The 3,237-nt window shown below is 42.2% G+C and overlaps 1 protein-coding gene across 1 annotated transcript in view; it reads right to left on the bottom strand.

The window, feature by feature from the left end:
• Nucleotides 1-2,773: 2,773 nt before the first annotated feature.
• The window catches only part of MRPL35 (mitochondrial ribosomal protein L35), a gene marked incomplete at its 5' end in the record, with an annotated part of 569 nt that continues 105 nt past the window's right edge, over nt 2,774-3,237 (bottom strand). The window contains 2 exon segments of the mRNA XM_010076563.1: nt 2,774-2,962; nt 3,175-3,237. The exon segment at nt 3,175-3,237 is cut by the window's right edge and continues 30 nt beyond it. Coding sequence (XP_010074865.1) covers nt 2,774-2,962; nt 3,175-3,237 — 252 coding nt within the window.

Here is a 3,237-nt window from a genome sequence, read left to right as displayed (position 1 = left end):
ACTTGACTGTTTAGCATTTCTTAAATGCTGAGGTGAAATTATTGACAAGGGAGTTGCCTTATATCTCTCAAAACATTCACTGTATAAATGAGAAAAATAAACCTTTTCGTATCTCTGGCAAAAATGTATTAATTTATCAACTGAGCTGTATATTTCTGTATAGATAGACAAGAAATGTGAATGCCTAACCACGTACACTTCATGTTGTAGTGTTCTGTATACAGAAGAGAACGGTCGTTTGCTTTTGATCTTCCACACACAGGTTGTTTACAGGTGTTGCCCCAAGTCTGTCATTTCAGTCTTCATTCAGAATAAAGACCAGACATGAAGTCTTTTGTTCCAGTTTTTCTCTTGAGCCTCTTGCCCAGGAACAAGCCCGTCTCAGCGAGTCGCCTTCCTGCGCTGATGCTGACCCCTCCTGGCAAACCAGAGTTTGCAGAACTCGAGCGAAGAGGACACACGATTCTGAGGCATGTGTGGATGGGGAGCGATTCTCAGCTTCCTCCCAGCTCAGGCTCTGAGGGTGCAAGCCAGCTATCTGCTTAGATTACTCCTAAAAGCAAGCAGTGTTTCAGCTGATGGTTTAAAATAGCAACAGATCTGGCTTACGTAAGCAAAGCCTGCTCATGGGGACCTTTCAGGCAGCTGGCCTCTACCATCAGTCCTTTAGGGTGGGCAGGCACCTCCCGATCCTTGGAGATGGCCTGGAGAGGGTGACCATGAAAGAAACACGCCAGCCCTAGAAAATACAGCCTCTGACCAGCACGAGGCACAAGTGAAACTTGCATTATTTTGAGCAAGTGATATTGAGGCTGGGGGGGAAGGAAACTGCAGCTGAAGATGGTCCATGGTAAACAGGCCTGTGAGTTACCTCACCAGTTCACCACAAATTCACCTCAATTATGAACAGAATAGGCTTAGAGCAGCTCCGTGCAGTCCTCCGTGCCTCCTTGTCGTAGGGGACAGCATCAGCGCAGTTACAGCGGCTGCCAATTGCTGAATCAGGTTGACATCAAATAGAGACAAGACAGACTTCATGTGTGTCACTGTCACCTTGGAATGAATCCCACGCTAATCTAAATTGTGCAAGTGCAAACCCAGCAGAGAAGGAAAGGAGAATCACATTGTTTATTCCTAATGAGAGGGAGAAAGCTGCTTGGAGAGATACGATGCTCCCTAGCCCCGTGTAAACAACCTGCTGCCTCTGACTGCTCTCTGAAGTGTTCTCATGTAGTGATGAAACCCTCGTACTTGTGACCGAGTGCTCGGTAATCACAGTCTCCCTTTTGCTGTTTGTTTCGGGTACCTGTTTTGCATCTAGCACCCTATTTGAAATAGCAGAGGACACTACGTTGGGATTTGCGTTTAGAAAAACTATTTAAGGATCATAATTGTGCACTTCATGTGATTTCTTTCCTGTGTTCGGTAGAAAAGATCTGTGATGAAGTGGTACACCTAATGCCTCACAAGGACAGACGGCCATTACAACAGTATTCCAAAGGCTGATGTTTCGCTGGTTTTGTTACACTGCTTGATATACATCTTGAATAAAGTCTTAATCTTTTCTTTAAAAAAAAGAAAAAAGAAAACATCTGTTCACTGTATCTGGCAGGCCAGAATAATTACTTTGATTGCTGTATTATTTTTATCTCAATTCTGGCTGACTGTATATAGATGTACTCACTAAGTGCTGCATGTCTTTCAGAACTCCTTTCTGTATTATGAACTGGAAAAAAAAATACAGCTACTGAACACTCTGAGTAACTAGTGAATTCATTAGAATGCTGTAGCCTGGTACCGGAAATCATCTCTTGCTATACAGGTGGCTCTGGAGCTGATAACCAGGGACTATCTGCTTAATAGTGGGTTAATTATTAGTGACTGTTTTCAAGCTACGGCCAGAAGCAACTTTCATACACTTGCTGGAATATCAGCTTTGTAGAGGAAAACCTCCGATCCAGCCCTTAGCTAAACCAGAGACAAGCTGCATTGTACACTGCAAAAGAACCCTGGTTTTGTTCCATATGTACACCTGATCAAAGATCTGCAGTGTAAGGTATAATTAAGCTCAAAGAACGAACAAGAAAATACTCAGAATTGTCTGCTTGAGGATGTAGTGTAGGACCCAAATAATATGTTCTACTCAAAAACCCACACAGTATACGAAATTTGAGTCTTGTAGTGAAATCTGGGGGCTAACACATTTTTAAATCAGTTATAAAAACCGCATGTAGCCATGAAACAAGTGTTTTTTCTATGCTCTCTAGCACGGAGACACGGCAAATTTGTCTCATACTGTGACAGGCAACAAGACTGAAACAGACCCTGCTCTCCTTTCTCCCCTTCTCCAAGGAAGACTCCTTTCAGTGAGCTACCCATACGTATAGACACAGCAAAATATATCCTTGGGTTATTGAAACATGTTTCTTTTAAAAATTTTAAGACTAAATGTGTTGAATTATTCACTTTTAGTGACGTCTAGACTGTTTTAATTCATGTATGTACGTTACACGCAATCACAGGAAACCAAGAGATGTCAGAACATGTAGGTGACCAGCTTGACCTCTGTCAAGTAAAATACAAATTACAGCTCAAGAAAATCTCAACTACTCCTTTATTTTGGGCACTGATACCCATAATTCCAATCAGATGATATGCATATCTTTATTTAGAAAAGTAACGGGTATTACAAATTCATATTCCAACATTAAGACCATACCACGTGTACCACCACCTCTTTTCCTAGAGAGATGCAAAAATGAAGCAAAGACTTCTACACACGAAGATTCGTACGATCATGATACTTCTGGTAGGGATCATCAACATACCAATTCCTTCTTTTCCAGAAAGAAGTGGTCATTTTATCAAGGAGTTTACATTGGGTTCTGTTGCACAACACCAGCTCTCTCAAACGCTTCCTCTGGGCAGCCGACTTCTTCCACAGTTTCTTCTTATAACCAGCCTGTCAGAAGGAAATACACAAAAGGCTTTTAAGTGGGTTGTTGCAAATACACATACACAGCAATACTGATAAGCAAACCAGGACAAATTCCCCACTTTCAGGAAGTCAGGAGTCTCTCTACAGAGCTTTAACTTCCATACTAGCCGCTGCTCTCTCCTGGAAGGAAATCAATTGGCCCCCAACATATTATCAACAAAATAAAAAGGTCTTACCTTTCTCCTAACCCAAAGGCCATTGTGCAGCCGGAGAAACCTCTCCACAACAGCTTTCACAGT

The sequence above is a fragment of the Pterocles gutturalis genome, unplaced genomic scaffold (genome assembly GCF_000699245.1).
Source record: "Pterocles gutturalis isolate BGI_N339 unplaced genomic scaffold, ASM69924v1 scaffold38138, whole genome shotgun sequence".
NCBI lineage: Eukaryota > Metazoa > Chordata > Aves > Pterocliformes > Pteroclidae > Pterocles > Pterocles gutturalis.
Note: the sequence above shows the minus strand (reverse complement) of the source record. Positions and strands in the feature narration are given on the sequence as shown.